The 15421-nt window shown below is 35.8% G+C and overlaps 1 protein-coding gene across 1 annotated transcript in view; it reads right to left on the bottom strand.

The window, feature by feature from the left end:
• The window catches only part of LOC5567614 (acyl-CoA-binding domain-containing protein 5), a 51101-nt gene extending 38799 nt beyond the window's left edge, over nt 1-12302 (bottom strand). Inside the window, exon 1 of the mRNA XM_001657520.2 lies at nt 11065-12302. Within this exon, the coding sequence (XP_001657570.1) occupies nt 11065-11125 (61 nt within the window). The 5' untranslated portion in view covers nt 11126-12302. The remainder of the gene's footprint in view (nt 1-11064) is intronic.
• Nucleotides 12303-15421: the final 3119 nt, after the last annotated feature.

Genomic DNA, 15421 nt, shown 5'->3' with positions numbered 1-15421 from the left:
ACGCTAACGCTAAGTAAAGCAAACCTGTGAAAAAATACTGCCGTTCTACACATATTTGTCCCGCGGTCCATAAGGTTTACATAGAACATGGGACAAGTAGGCGTATAAGGGCAATATATCGAATTACCTATCCAAAGGTATGTCGAAATGATAAGTTAGATATTTAAAAAAAAGACACGGACACCGTCTTCAGCCATTTAGCTGCACAGACTGTAACTTAACACTAGACAACGTACACGCATGCTCTAGTGGCACAGCCGAGAAACATTCCTGACGAAAAGTTTCAAAGGCAGAAGCGGGAATCGAACCCACACCCCATGATACGATGCGCTTAAATGCCTGACGACACTAACCGCACGGCCACGAGGCCCATTACTCGACATTAAAGATTGCAATCTTTTGTATTGCTCAACTGGCTGTACGAATAACTTTACAGAAAAATTTAAATGTCTTATTTAATAAGTAAACGTTCAGTTAAGTATCAACGATTTTCGTTTGTTTTATATTGGCACAACTCGTTTGGATGTTTTTCACCTGACTTTAAGTGTTATTTCCTGACTTTCCAAGTCAAAAATGGGATTCCCTGACGTTTCCAGTTTTTTCTTCTTTTCGGTTAGTCGACATTCTAAAACGGCCTTGAGAAATGCAAATTTGTTTTTCAAGCTAAAAACTTCACATATGAGTGGTTGTTCAAGATTGGAGAAACTCTTTACCCTAACAGGGGGTGACCTTTAAGCTACCCTTTTGCATGGTGCCTAACTCATTAAGATCTCGTCAAACTAGTGGTTCCGCTATTACCTTTTCAAAGATTTCGACAGCCTAAGCAAGGGACAAGTTTTGCGACCAACTGCCTACCTCAAAGAGACAACATTTCAATGTTGACTGACTGGCTACTCTTGTGATCGCAGTTCTTAAGCTGCATAACGCCGACCGGTTTGTGGATTGCATTCTTGCAACTCTATCGGTCGGATTAACCATATAGGTACCTGCCTACTTCACGGATACCTATAGCACGAAAAGTTCAAGACGGCTGGCAACAACGACCGAACAACGAAGCCTCTTTGAGACACTATGATAGTTTGTTACAGAGGTTCATTCTCCAAACCAGTTCATTCGTCGGTTCATATGGATTTGATCGTTTGGGTTTAAACCAGTTTGAATTATGCCATAACTATCGAGATTGTGGTAGACTAGGCAGATGATAATTTGCATAGATATTTTTGGGGGCTTACCAATCAGCTTGCGCGGGTGCCTATAAATCCCATTTTATAGCGATAAGATACGGATGCCTTTCAATGTGTACTCAACAGAAATAGCTAATCTTTGCGTCCACCGAAATCAAATGCACAAAAACAAGCTTATCACATATTTGCGCTGGTGGCTGGGGTAATAAATTACAAATGAAACCTTACCGTTCTTCGGTAATCGCCAAACAATGTTCACCACAACATTGAAGCGATCCTTTTTGGACATGGTTCGGTTCTGTTCTTCTTCGAGAGGATGTCGTTTTACTGATATTGTTTTATCATTCGTTAAGCATACCAACCAAGAATGATAAGCTACTGTCTGGCCGTTTCTTAACAATGATGTGAAAAAATCAGTGGCCCGCGAAGGGGATAGGATAGGTAGAACAAGTCATACGCACACAGCTACCTGGGTAGGCCAGCAAAACGATTGTCCTACCCATGATACTACAAAAACATAAAAACAATCTTTTAAGATTAAGGTCGTATTTCTCAATGAACATACGACAAAAGTCTGGAGAAACCACTTTAAGAATTCTTGCAATAATACAACGGAACATGCGTAATTTAAAAAAAAATAAGGAACGAACAGCATTCCAAAAGGTTCTCTAATTGATTTCGTAAAAAATCCTAAGGAATTTCTACAGCCAGTTAGATAGATGTTCTGGAAAATAATTGGTCTAGGCATTCCTGGTGGTATTTCTTGATAAATAACTGCATTATTCAAGGAAAACTATTGGGAGATTCGTAAAGAATCGTTGGAAGAATTAATAGATTCACCCAAGACTGCAGTCTTGTAACATATATGTTACACTGATGGCTCCCTTCTTGAAGGTAGAGCTCGTGCAGGAGTATATTCTCGTGAGCTAAGGCTGAATCAGTTTTACTCACTTGGTAGAAACTGCACCGTTTTTCAGGCTGAAACATTTGCTCTTATGTGTGGAATGCAATCAGCACTTCAACAGCACGTAATTGGTAAAGTCATATACTTCTGTTCAGATAGTCAGGCTGCTATAAAAGCTCTTGCTTCGGCCAACTCAAGGTCGAAGCTTGTTGTCGCATGTCGAACTCAAATTGAGGAACTAAATTCAGTCACTCAGGACATTCTGTTATTGCTAACCCGCTGCGGTGATAAGCTATAGGCTCTCTTTACGCTCATGCGTTTTTCGTTGTTTGAACCCATTGGGGTATGGAGCTAAATACTCTTTTTTCGCTTATGCGATTATCCCTCTTCAAGGGACCCCACTCCTATTTCATCTCATCTTTCCATTCTCTTTCCTCTCCCATCTGATATATGATGAAATAGGCTCAAATATGGCGATGGCACAAATCTCCCAACTGATATGATCTGTTGATATCTGCTACCTTCTAGGACATCTGAAAACTATTTGAGAGAAATTACTAGAATAATCGCTAGCAATGCTGGGAAAAATCTTTGGAGAAACTTGTTGGATAAACCCTATAGAGATAATGTCTGAAAAAATAAATGAAGTAAAATCCTGTATGGAGCCGTCGATAGTCTTAGCATTTTTTTTTTTTTGGAAATGCAGGGTGTCGACTCAATTTTTAAAATTAAAATTCCCTGACTTTCCCTTGTTTTCCAGTCCTTTTCCAGAATAATTCCAGACCACTGAATTGGTTGATTTGCACCAAAGACGAAATAAAGTCATATTAGTCGGGCTCAGACTACTCAGGTATCACTTCTAGTACTACATTTGGTCCGTTGGTACTACAAAAGTTACCCTAGTTTGACATATCGCAGTACACATTTCACGATATTCTAGACTTTGATCTAGGATACTCGACTTAAGGATTTTAACTGTGATTTTGTGACTTTCCCTAGACTGCGAAAGCAACAAAATCACAGCTAGATTTTCTTACTGTATTACTATTATTTCAAGCGCCATACATTTTTGAGCAACTACTAGGAACATGGGGGTATTTATTTCGTATTTGCTTAAACCGTGATAATTACAGTATGTACGAGAAGATAAATATCTGAATATTTTTACATAATGTATAGTTATGTCCCAACCTGCCAAACTATCATTCTACAAGTTCTTCCACACAGCATAGTTCCCACGCCAGAGTTAGCGCCAGACAAAACAACAACAACGGACATCCGATCCTGTACGTGACAATTGGATTCCCAGCTGACCTCAGCATCCCGAACGTGACGATCGCATGGGAAACATCTCGCCGTCATCGATGGTTCCCAGCTGACCGTAGGGCTAGGTAGGTTACTAGATTACTAAAGCTAGGGAAAAACCGTCAGTTACAGTTTAGATCTAGGACAGAGAGGTTCTTTACAAAAAGTGATTGTGTTTGACATTGTAAACCAAAAATAATACGTAAATAAAAGTGATTGTGAAAGTTTGTTCCTTTTTTTACAAAGTGATGAACACTCTTTCAAAAGTGTATAATTTAATGTTATAGGGCGTATAAATAAACTGAGCAAAAGCTTCTACTTTACTCAAAAACATCTGTTAGATAATTTTCCAGGGGCTTTTTAAAGCTAGTATGATTAAACTGAGTACATTGATAATTTTCATTTAGGGGCCGTCCATAAATGACGTAGCATTTTTTCACTGATTTTTGACACCCCTCCCCCCTCGTAGCATTTAGTCACAAATGCTGACAGACCCGCTCCCCCTGGGAAAATACGTAGCATATCAAGCAACCCCCCTCCCTTTTTTATTTTTTCTTCAGCGATTGGGCTTAAAAGGAACCATTAAAATCCAGAAATTCAAAAAAAAGTTGTTTATTGATATTAATTATTGGCTGAAACATCAGGATAACCAGGCGTATGATAGTTTGATTTACCGTAGCGCTCAAAAACCATTTGGAAAACAGTTTAAATAAACTTATTTCCTGTTTAAACTACATAATTTAGGTTCCCAGTTTATACAGGTTAAATTTAATTTGTGGTACTTTTGCTGTTGTTAAAGTCTTAAACAAGTAGACAGCTAAAATGTAGAACAAAAAGGTTATCATCTATTTCGGCTTGATAAAGCTAACAGACTCATTGCTGTTGTTGCAAGTGTTCAAGATATTTTATAATATATTAAACAAAAAAAAATATTAGAGGATTTTTTTTAAATTATTTGATTATTAATTTTAATATTTAATTAAGTGATTGGAATGGATCTTCGTCATCATTCTCTAAATTCAAATCCCTTCAGAATAATATTAGTAATATTCGGAATGTTTAAAACACAGCGATTTATATACAATCATCTTTATTAATATTTCAATTAAACTCCATCATCGTTCCCCATACTGAAATATTCTGACACAACTCATAATGAAACAATTATATAATACAAATGCTCTTTCGCTGAATTACCGAGTGATTTAGAAAACTGGATGATAGGATATTTTCGATAACACTCGAATTTGATGTCCTCATTATTATTCTGGTTGTTCCATCAAGAGCATTCATACACAGTAAAAAATAATGAAGATTACACGTCATGTAAACTTCATTTATGCGATGTAAACATGACGTCATGTAAATTTAAATCTGAAATCATGTAAAAATGTGTTATATGTAATGTAATCACAGAGGATCCTGCTGGATTAAATGACATATAATGGAAGTTTACATGACATATCATGTAAATATCCATGATATTCGATACTCCAATTATGTGCATTATATGTCTCAGAAATTTACACGTTTCGTTCGAACTGTGTATATCAAAACAAATCTATGAGTTGACTGAGAGGAGATCTTCTACAACATTGAATAAATATCTTGTTTTACTATAATAACGTTAATATTTGCCTAAATGAGCACATTAAAATCTTTTGAAGAAATAAAGCTCCAACAGAAAAATGAATCAAACTAAAACGGTTGATTCTATGTCTTGTTAACAAATGGAAAAACAATATGTTCCAAGTCGATAAAGCATTGATATTAACATATTCATCTTTTAATTTGTTTATTTATAAATCAAATAGTATAGACAGCAATATAATATATTATTCACATAACTTTTAAAAGCTTCACAAAATCTTAAATTTAAAATTTATTAGAATTATTTTAATATTATCATATCAATGTTATGAGGCTGAATCATCATTTTATAACCCAAGTTTAATAAGTTACACGCAGAAAAATTTCTTTATGTTGAGATTACTATACTGTTAATTACTTTTACTTACGCACAAATAGTTCTTTCGAAGTAAAATTAATTTACGCCAACACTAAATTAACATCAAATCAAATACACACACTTCAATGATTCAGCTTTCCTCTTGCACTTATATCAATTATAGTTTGGATAATTACCACTTTCCGAAAACATTCACATCCCTAGACTTCAAGTCATGCTCACAAATCTACTTACTTTTAACCTGGGAGGGAGGCACCGATACTACACACGAAATTGGATACAATTGTTTTACAAATTGCAAGATAACTCCAGTTTGCCAACGACAATCAAGGCAGGCTTAGTGAAAATCGCTAGTTTTCATTTGTTGTGTACCTTCGATCTTTCTGGACAAACATTGAAAAAGGGCCACAGTTTTCTATGCGTTTAATTTTCAGTTTTAATGAAAACTGTAAAAAGAGCCTCATTCCAATACGTTACATTAAATTAGAACAAACGGTGCTCTCGTGACGTTACTTTTGAATGTGCATTAATTGATTCTAATTCGATTTTTGCTACTTTTGATGAAATGCAAAAATATTCTTAGGCTAATTACGCGCTTTTATCATGTTTGTCCATTGTTTAAGATCCGGGCTCACAGTGACAGTTCGTGACAGCAAAATCTCGGCTCACTGTGACGTAGAGAAATTTTGTATTGGTTTCTCCCTCCCAGCTTTTAACTTGCAATGAATAGTGTAGGTGCTAACCACCTTGCACGCAGGAGACCACGTATCAAGTTTACCAACGCGCACTTTGTTTTTTTACAATGTTTTTTTTAGATAGATAAAGCAGCAACGAATCTTTTCAAATATGATGATATAGCAAAACAAAATGTTGAGTGAACATTGCAAAATATTGCAAACTAAATCAAATTTACTTTGAGTCAACTAAAATATAGTTTGAAGTTTGTAAATACAATAAAAAATATAGTTGTCAACAACTACATGACATAGTTATTTTAAACAACAAATTGTCAAATCAACTATATTTATAGTTATGTCTAAATTAACCTTAAAATATAGTTTATTTGACCGCAAAAATGATTACGAGCACTATATTTTGTTCTCCGTGTAAATAAAGAAGTTAGATAAAATAAATGTTGTCAATTTTTCCAGCGCTACTGTTTTTACCGACATTATTCAAAATGCTACGTCCACTAGTTGGAACCCCTCCCTCCCCCTTGTAACACATCGTCACAAATCATCGAAGCCCCCCACCTTCCCCCCTAAAATGCTACGTCATTTATGGACGACCCCTTACAGCAGGAAGATTCGTATGCATAAAATGGTAAAACCTGATATTCTGAAAACTCTGAACCATCTACTAATCATACTCAGTTGAAATCTTCAAGCGTGAAAGTTAGATACATACTAAACTATCTCAGAAATAATTGCTTAAATTTCAGAGATAAACGAAAACTTTGACAACTTCCGCTACCTGAGTAGATATACTAAAATGTTTTATGAGGCGCAAACTATAAAGATGCATCATGCTCTTTTTAGTAAAAAAGGTCCTCCAGAAATTCGGTCAGCTTTCTTTTCAGGTAAAATTCCCAGGTTTTGCCGAAGAACTTGTACGAAAAATTGCTTCAAATAATACAAAAGTGATTTCCAACTTGGAATTCTAAAACGTCTCTAAAAAAATTTGAATAATTTCATAAAAAAAGTTTTAATAATTAATTAATTTATTTTTTCTTCAAATACTTCGAATAATTTTTCCGATGATTCGTTACAGCTTATTTGTTTCATTACACTTTTTTTACTTTGGAGGAATTATTGCAGTATGCATATGAAAAAAAACTAATTGAATCTTAATACTTCATTTCACAATGCAACATTCCTTCCTAGAGATTTTCTGGATTCATAAAAAAAAATCTTTCGAAGAATCATTAGAAAATGTTTAGGCGTTATTTCTTTGGTATGTCCGAAACAGGATAAAAACAGAAGTAAACAGGTAGATTGCGGTGTAGGATTTACTCTATAGCATGAACCGCTGATGATGATCGAATCCATTATTAGATCGAAACGTTCGGTAAATGCTACGGTTTTAAGTTATTTTAACCGAAAAAAATCCGATTAAATCGTCAACAAAACTATGAAAGCGGTAATGATCCTGGCATAAACAGTTCTGAAAAAAATACAGAATAAAAATATGAGAAATCTCTATAAGAATCTCCAGAATTTCTGAGAAATTTGAAGAGTTTATTCTAAAAAACTGGGCAGCACATGAGCAAGCAAGCAAGTATCGCTTGGACCAGCGGTTTTCATATCGTGCTCTGCGACGCCTTGGCAGGTGCTCCGCGACAGCATTGTAACAATGCCTTTATATATACCGTCAAACGGGGCTTCTTTTGACATTATTTCCACATTCTTTAACTTTGAGGATTTGTAACTCTTAGAATTATGGATAGATGTTGATAATTTTTGCCTATATTTAAGTTGTATATGTACGTAACAAATGAGCAAAATATGAGGCAAATCCATCAAGAAATAACAAAAATGCTTGAATAGCGAAAACAGTGTGTCCTTCAAGACAAAAAAGGGGCTACGTTGGACATTTTCACAATTTGCTAATGAAATGATTTTTCCTTATAACTTTCAAACTGATTTAATAGATTGTCGTCCACTGTGATGTTATGGAACGTTTTTCATTGATAAACTTAATGTAGAAAATTGCAAAGCTAGAATCAATTACACATATATAACAAATTTCAACGAAACATACCATTCACTATTCTCAGTTTGCAGTATGAAACTTAAATTTTCAACTTCCTCTTAAATGGAACTATCAGTTACGAGTGCTCGATTTTCAAGTTGACATAAACGAACGACGTAATTACTAGGGATGAATGAGTTATGTACAAAAACTCTTTTTTTATTCTTACTGTTATATGAACGATATGTTGAAGGATCACATTAATACCGGTAACTAATTTAATACCAGTAAGTAATTTTCATTAAAAAAGCAATCTATGAAGTAAAGTTTAACAAGATCGTAAAGAAGTAAGTTTGCTTTTGTAATATGCTTTTAGCTTCTTAGTAGTTTAGAGCTGGCTTAAGAGTAGTTTAATTTAGGCATTTGAAGGATGCAACTGTTCTGTACTACAAATTCATGTAAAATATGACGAAAAATAGTTTTTTATGGATTATGTTGTGAATTTGGCATTGGTACGTATTGAAATATATGTGTTTTATGTCTATTCGCTTTTACAAACATTTATTTTATTTTTTTTATGTTGTAAAATACACAAACCAAAACATTATAATAAAATAAAAGTCGCAAAAATAAGACATTTGATCAATTATTTTAATAAAACAACAATTTTAAGCAAAACATGGGTAAAATTCAAACAATGTTTGTGTAGCCAATGTTTTATACCTTGTGAATATTTATTCGGGCTTTTTTGAAATATTTTCTTGTTTATCCTGTTATTGTTGATGTTGTTCCAAGAAAAAAGCATATATTGGTTAATAAAAGTGCTGAAGACACAAAATTGCTCAGATTAATATTTACGCTGCTAATAAATACAAGAGGTGAGTGTCCAAAGTAGCCCCTGGAATCAAAAGTAGCCCCGTCCGACGGTATATCAGGTTTTTGCTTCGAAATACGCTTTTAATTATACCAAACGAAGCCGATATTATATAATTTTCAATAGTAGAAATTTATAGTACAGAACATTTGGTCAAGACCGCTGTTTTATACTCTAGATTTGTATTCTCAAAAACATAAAGCTGGTTTTAAAGCATCTTTATCTTATGATATATTCGATGCAATAGTGGATGACGAAAGACAGTTTTTAAGAGTGTTATACACACGGTGTCAAAATCTCGATCATTATTGAACTTAGATGAACCTCGGATGTTTTAACGAAAACATTCAGCATTTGGGCTAATATTGTGTAAATAGAAGTATTCTGTTGGTGAATGTTTTCGCATTGATTTTGTATGAGATTTTGTGTATTGAAAGCTGTGAAAAATTGTAACTTTTTCATCTGCCGTTTCAAGCCACGATTGAGGTATTCGACGAAAAATTGAGGTATTCGACGAAAAATTCAAAATAATTTCTACAAGCCACGAACTTTGAAATATATGCCCAAAAATTAAATGAGGGAGTTAGAAGCAAAAGGATGTAAACAGCTAGTTTTGAGAAAATCGATTAAAACAATCAGTTTTTTTTTTCATTTTATACAAATTGTAAAAAAAACAAGGCAATCTTCCACAAATTATGTTTTTTCTCTTTGACGGAAAAATCACTTAAAATAATGTGTGAAAGCTTGGAAACAGTAAAATTATGTTTTTAATATAAAAAAGTTGCTCAATCAAACAAACCAAATCTTTTTCGATTCGAATTAAATTTTAAATTTAAAATCGAGACTAATGAAACATTGACCTACATAGATCTTACTTCTTGCTGTGGTTTTGATCACCGTTCTCTTAATCGTTTCCACTTTATTGGTATTGTTCGGTGACGGGTAATGATATCCGATATATAAATTTTACGTTTCAACCTACTTTTTTATTACGGTCATCTTCAGAAAAAAAATCCGCCGGCCGTTCGTCCGTCTCGGCGGTATACTTAATTCTTACTTCATAAATTTTGTAGTAATTATAAAGTCGGTTTAAGCGTATGAAAAAATCGAGATATCAAACGGGGAACAAATGCTCCGCGCAACAACTTGATTGCAAAAAGTGCTCCGCGAGCCAAAAAGGCTGAAAACCCCTGGATTAGATTATAACTAAGCACATTTTAAAAATTTTAAATTCTAGAAAGTAATAAATAGTTTACTATGGATAATAGCGTTTTCTCTTTTCTTTGCTATTTTGAAAGATTAATTACCCATTTCATCCACCAAATTTATGGTATTCAATGTAAACATAATGATTCTTACCTATTGTATTGCTGAGTTGCTCTAATCTCTAACTTTGCAGACAATCAACTCGTCTGATGTTGTAGTATAGTATTGATAGATATTTTTTCCCTGACTTGTAGTGAATTTCCCTGACTTTCCCTGACATTCAAAAATTGGATTCCCTGACATTATTATCTTTATCTTTATTCCCTGACATTCCCTGACTTTCCAGGTTTTTCCAGGTAGTCGACACCCTGGAATGAAAAAAGGGAAATTAGATAATTTTTTCAAGGAATCTCTGAAACAATTCTTAGAGTAGTTCGCAAAGGTATCGAAACAAAGATTTATTTTATATGTTTTAAGAAGTTCCAGGTTGTATTTCATCTAGAATTTTCTAAAACAAAATTGACTGTTTAACGATAAACTTGCGACGATCGACGCGCCACCATATTTCATATAACGGAGGCTATTAGAACTAACTTGGAGGTGATGATTTGGAGGTTATTTGGCAAGTTGGAGGTTAAAATCACCTCCAAACACTAGCGATTTTGCGGTGGGATGTTGACGTTTGATCACGAATAGGGCAATATTCAAAACTAAAATGGCAGCAGACTAAAAGGCTCCAAGGAAATTCCTCGGATGCATTTATGGATGGACGTCTAAAAAAGATCATTAGTTAATAAAGAAAATTTTGTTTTGCGAGATTCTCAAATGATTCTGACGAGGAGGTCTATTTTTATAAAACATTGAATATCTGTAGATTATTTATAACTGTGAGGCGCACTTAATGAGTTATAAATTATGAATTGGAACTTACCATTTTTCGGCAACCCCCGAATAACGTTCACCGCCGCATTGAAGCGATCCTCTATCGACATGATTCGGTTCGATTAGTTCTCGTCTTTGTGATGTCTGTTTTTGGTGTCTCCTCTTTGCGCCACCAAACAGCCAACGCAGCCAGCAGCTGATTTCACGCTGATTTCGTCGTCGCGGTTTTTGTTGTTGAGAAACTGGCTCAAATAATAAACGCCGAAAAGCCAAGGTCTTCACGGACAACGCGTCCAGTTGTAGTGGATAGATAGATGCTGGCCTATAGAGAAGGAGGTCTCCGTATCTCCCTCTAACTTTCGACGGCTAATAATGCGACACAGTCGCAGGTTGTTACGTAAAGGAACGCGTTTCGCTTGGCCGTTCGATCGGTGGGCCGTTTTACTTCTCTAACAGAGCTTCCCTCCGGGCGGTGCTGGATGGCTATGTCTGTTTTGTGGCGTTCCACGCTTTGAATCCGATGCAAAGGTATAATTATATGTGCATATTAAAAACTGTCGACGGCAATGATTGCACCAGCGATGACCTGCGTGTCGATTAAGAAAGGGCCCCGTCAGTCGTAGACCCAATTCCTCGGGATCACCTTTCCCTGCCCTCCGGGAAACAAAAGCACTGTCTATTCCTCTTATTTACCCGGGATCTTCTTTTTGTCACCAGCAGCAGATAATCGAGCAGCTTTATTGCTTTATTGACATTTCACGCTCGGGTACTCCTTCTTCAAGTGCTTCTGTCCCCTTATTTCCGATTCCAGCTTCTTCACTCGCGGAACGACAAACGATTACTCGCGAATGACGAAAAGCAAACTGCCAGCCGCAGAATTTCGCGCACACATCGAACCAAGAAGCGCCCAAGACAAACAACAAATTTCCTGCAGCGTAATACCTATTCTGAACTTCGGCCACTAGAACCTGTGTACACTTTTGTCTACAGAGCACTTCCAAAAGCGAAACACAAAACTACTCATTCATCGGTGGCAATTTGGCTCAGCTCTTGTCGATGATGACCACTTTTTGTTCTTCGTCAGAATAATTGAGGAACAACGTCGAGTCGAGAGCAATGCATGCCGTCCGGGTGAGGCCACAAAAGATTAACTTCATGAAGCGCAACACAAGACAAAAAAAAAAGATTCTGGTGGCTTCGAATCTTCACAAAAATCTTCGCTTCTGCACTTTCAACGCGCACAAGAACATCCACACACGACAAACGGCTGAAGAAAACTGACGGACAGAAAAATGACAGAACGGTTCGACGGACCGAATGAACGCTTTGGGTGAACAAAAATGTTGAGGGGTTCCGACCAGTTTCATACCCGGGAATCGCTCTAATTTATTTTATTTATTTTTAGTATTTAGTATTTATTTCATTTAAACTTAAAGCACTGACAAACAGACGTCACACTCTCATCATTGTCCATCGACCACCTTTTTAACGGCCGATTCAAAAATATGGTAGGTGGCCAATCCGCCACCCGCAGCGCTAGCATCGTTTTTGTTCGCGTTTGACGTTTACACACTACCGCCATCTGGTGGCCTGTCGGCCAAACACGCTATTTTTAGCATTGGGCGTACATGTTGTCATGACTATGATTTTGATCAAAATTTGTTCTAAGTGTTACGTCTGTTTGTCTGTGCTTAAAGTAAGTCTGTCGGTTATACAACAACAATTGATATTGCGACTTTAAGAAAATAACAACTATACGGAATAAAAGTTAAAAGATTTGAATGTCATGTAACATAAGGTTAATTTAACTGATAATATGGTGTGCACTGAAAGCGCAGCTTTGGATGCGCCCAGTGATGCCACATACACAGATTTATCTGTAATTACACCGATTTTTTTTCTGTTTTTGCCTACAGATATCTGTGATCACAGATCACAGATTTTTGAGATAAAAAAGATTTTTTAAGATTTTAGAATATTTCACGAGTAAATAAAGATATAAAGAAATACCATTACTCTGTTTATTTTTTCTCAAAAATTTAACTATTTAAATACTATATACTGCTTCGCGACTAAAAATGGGTGAACCAACGTGCGAAGTTTGATTTTTGACCAACTTCGCCGCGTCGCAACTCGATTCTCAATAGTGCGCATAATGCACACGGTGGAGGGCATAGATGCGCACTATAGCGAAGTGACTCGCGACACGGCGAAATTGGTCAAAACCCGAACCTTGCACGTTGGTTGACCCATTTTTGGTCGCGAAGCAGTATACGTTTGCAAAGGTTCTTCTCGATCTAAACACATACGTTTTGGATTTTTACACGACACAGATTTTTAACAAGATTTTTGGAGGTTGACCTAAGATAAAAAAGATTTTTTCAGCCGAAATCACAGATGAGATTCGAAAAAAATGTGGCAACACTAGATGCGCCTATCGTTGGTAGCTGTCTGGTCACACTAGTCCCAACTAGTCTAAGCAATTTGTTGCAGTCCCCAACTGGATCATATCGCTTCTGCCCAGGCAGACGGACCGAGACCTTGTCGTTACGAATAAAGATGGATTGGATTGTTTTCTTCTGTTTCAGCCGCAAGGCCAGGTTACGGATGCGGAAAGCTTGGATTGAAAGCATTTTGTTAACTGTAAACTGGTATTCCAGAGGAGCAGATGATTTTAGATTACATAAATTTGCATCCTTGTGCTTTTCCAAGTAGCGCCTGAGTACTAGCGACCTCCTGTAATCGATACAATCATATTATCATTCACATATATATATATATATATATATATATATATATATATATATATATATATATATATATATATATATATATATATATATATTTGTTTTATTCATTCGAGCTTAACCAACAAATCCCCTCAACATCACACAAAAGTTCTGCCATTAGTTCTGATTTAATTTTCCCCGATTTCCGATTCCTTGTGCGCGTTTTGTCCATGGATTTACATTTTCTGAAGATGATCTATCCGATAAGAGCGATTGGGTACATCATAAAGATTCCGATATATCTGAAGAGAAAAACTCTCGATTAATTATGTATGGCTGTTTCATACCTAGACAAAAGAAAAACACTCACCTGCATCTAAACAATGTTCCGACGAAGCCTTTAATCTCTTGTACTACACAATTAGTCCAGCTATTGTTTTCTTTAAAGAAAACTTGATTATTTATAAAAGGGAGATTTTGAGCCGAAATATTTACAAAGCATAATTGGGTCCTAAAATTTTTAATGAAACCTCGTTTTTATTCAATAACACGAAAGAGAATCTTACTGCAACTACTTTAGCAATTTTTCTCGCTCAAATAACGGCTTTATCATGTTTAAACTTTAATTTAAAAATTGGGTCCATAAATGAACCTTGACACTTAAGATCATGTTTGACGTTCGCTTAGTCGACAAAAACACCACAGGGGTTTTAGTTTTAACACTGGGGTTGTTCCTATATGACATTTCGGAAGGGACACGGAAAACAAAATACACCCAAAATTTGAGTTTAAGCCAATATATAAAAAAATGTTTTTTTGGGTTCAAACCAACGGAAAACATTAGAAAATTGAGTAAACATGTGTTATTGGCCTAAACTTAAGCGTTTGGCACTAAAATTGGGACATGGCTTTAGGACCCTATTCCTTCAAACAAACATGACTGGGTGCTTTTCTGTGCGGATTCGAAGTGAGTGCTGCGGCTGCAAGACTGGAGTCGGAAACGAACATCATTACTTATGGTTCTTCTAAGGTTCAGCAAATTCTGCGCATTGTGTGACCATTTCGAATAATAAATGGACATCACTTAAGGCCGCACGGGACGTCATCATAATCACCCTATCCATTTGAAAAAGCAAATCCCAAGAACCACTCCATATATCGACGTGAAAAATGTATCACTATATATGTAGTGCACAACCCAATAAATTTTCAGTTCCATCGGTTCACTTAAACTCGAGATTTTCCTCCCCAAAGTTTTGATGATAATTGGTTAGAGTGAGACAAAAGATAGGGAAAATAACACGGTCTCCCATGTCACCTTATAATAAATATTGTGAAAATAATAACTACAACTTTGATGCTGTTTCATCATACCTTGTAGACCACACATGGAATGTACAACGAATAGGTGACAGAATCAGCATTGATTGCAATACGATTTGAATCATTCCGGCTACAATAAATTTCTATGCGGGAAAAAGAGCGATTTTCTGACGACGTCCACTGTTCAACCAACAAACTTTTTCCCGGGAAGCGAATGGACCTATGCACTAGTTCATTATCTGACGTTTTAGCGGTACCGTGTTATCTATGTGACCATGGAAACCAATAGGCCAGGAGAAGTGGATGAACTTGTTATTCATTTTTCTGTCAATTGGGTTGTTTAGCGATGACAAA

The sequence above is a fragment of the Aedes aegypti genome, chromosome 1 (genome assembly GCF_002204515.2).
Source record: "Aedes aegypti strain LVP_AGWG chromosome 1, AaegL5.0 Primary Assembly, whole genome shotgun sequence".
NCBI classification, from domain to species: domain Eukaryota; kingdom Metazoa; phylum Arthropoda; class Insecta; order Diptera; family Culicidae; genus Aedes; species Aedes aegypti.
The sequence above is the reverse complement of the archived record's forward strand: the minus strand, read 5'-3'. Positions and strand labels throughout refer to the sequence as shown.